This window comes from Urtica dioica, chromosome 1 (genome assembly GCF_054948205.1).
Source record: "Urtica dioica subsp. dioica isolate 48M chromosome 1, U.dioica_male_clone48M_v1_H2, whole genome shotgun sequence".
In the NCBI taxonomy this organism is placed as follows: Eukaryota; Viridiplantae; Streptophyta; class Magnoliopsida; order Rosales; family Urticaceae; genus Urtica; species Urtica dioica.
Window position 1 is genome coordinate 14,759,228 of NC_142756.1, and position 1,508 is coordinate 14,760,735.

Below are 1,508 nucleotides of genomic sequence, written 5' to 3' on the forward strand. Positions count from 1 at the left end.
CGATTTTCTCGTCGCTAAATATTTACCGACGATATTAGCGACGATAATGTCGTCCCTAAATGTCGTGACGAGAAGTTTTTTTCCATTTTGAAACAGGGAATTAGCGACGACAAAGTCGTCGCTGATACTTTTGTGTAATAATATTTAGCGACGACTTTGTCGTCGCTAATTATTATTTTTTTTATTTTTTTTTATTTTTTTCGTCGTTAATTATTTATTTTTTATGGTTTTTTGTTTATGAAATTCTAAAATGAAAAATCAAATAAAAACTAAATTATATTATCCAAATCAAGAAATATATAAAAAAATCCGATTACGTACGTTTTCGGTTATCGAGAAATATGTACTATACACAAAATTTCTAATAAAACATTACTCGCGACGTTTGCTTTGTCGTCCCGCCGCTCGTTTTCCTCCTCCTCGACGTGAAACGCTCTTTTGCTGGCGCTGAAGTTCTGCAGGCTGCGGCGTCGGAGTAGACTGACTTGGTCCTCCGGGCGTCGTCTGCTGGCTGGCGTCGGGAGTCCTCTGCTGGCCGCCCGTCGGAGTGTGGACGTCGGGCGTCGGAGTGTGGACGCCGGCCGTCGGAGTCTGCTGGCTGTGGGATGACGGAGCCTGCTGCGAACTCTGCTGAAATTGGGACATGAAGGAGCTAAGGTTGAGGCCGGGCACCTGACTCTGTATTGTCTCGGCGAACGCGGCGATGGTCGATGTCAACACCTCCTGCGAGACATATCCTGGTTGCGACGTCCCAGCCTCCGAACCGTAGACTTCGGCGACTTCAGCCGCCATCCGTGCTCCCTGTGGCACCAAACGTCCGACGCCGGTCAAGTGATCAGTCCGCGAACCCATAATATCGCGGATCGCCTGCTGCTCTAGAACGGAAATATCAACGTCCGCTCCTTGGTGCTCAGCCTCCGCTCGCAACGTGTTGAACCTAGCGACCAGTCGATCCTAATATAATTAACTAGTTAGTATATATTAATCGAAAAATAAGAAAAATAAATGTAAACTTACATAACGTGCGGAGGCTTCAGGAGTCAGCCATTCGGACTTGTCGGACTGATGTTGGCGCTTGTAGTTCGCAAACAAGCTCTCGAATGCGCCTGTCTCGACGCTCTTCTGCATGTAAACAAAACTTCAAGTGTTAGATAATTTTAACGATTTGATGTATCATATAAACATAAAACTTACGTTCTTCATGCGGTGGGTCGAGAACCCAATCGTCCCCTGTCGAGTCTTCGTTTTCTTCTTCGCGCGATTCGCCTTATTCTTCGCTTGAATGGCCTGTAATATAAGTAACCGTACACGTAAAGAACAAATCGTTTAATAAAAGGGTAAACACATATTTAACATAAATGATTTGATTACCTTAAATTCATCGCTCGTATATCGTTGTATCAGCGTCTCCCATTCGGTGTCGAGCTTAACGGTCCTCGGTTTCAGCGACCGCGCCACCTGTACGCTGCTCTTGCAGTCGATGTCGAACCATGACCGCAAGGTATGCC

General features: G+C 45.7%; 1 protein-coding gene across 1 annotated transcript; it reads right to left on the reverse strand.

The window, feature by feature from the left end:
* Positions 1-372: 372 nt before the first annotated feature.
* On the reverse strand, positions 373-1,128 carry LOC149407415 (uncharacterized). Its single transcript, XM_089620080.1, has 2 exons — positions 1,018-1,128; positions 373-954 (listed from the first exon to the last, which is right to left on the reverse strand). The coding sequence occupies exons 1-2, from the start codon at positions 1,126-1,128 to the stop codon at positions 373-375; spliced, it is 693 nt and encodes a 230-aa protein (XP_089476206.1).
* Between the last annotated feature and the right edge of the window lie 380 nt (positions 1,129-1,508).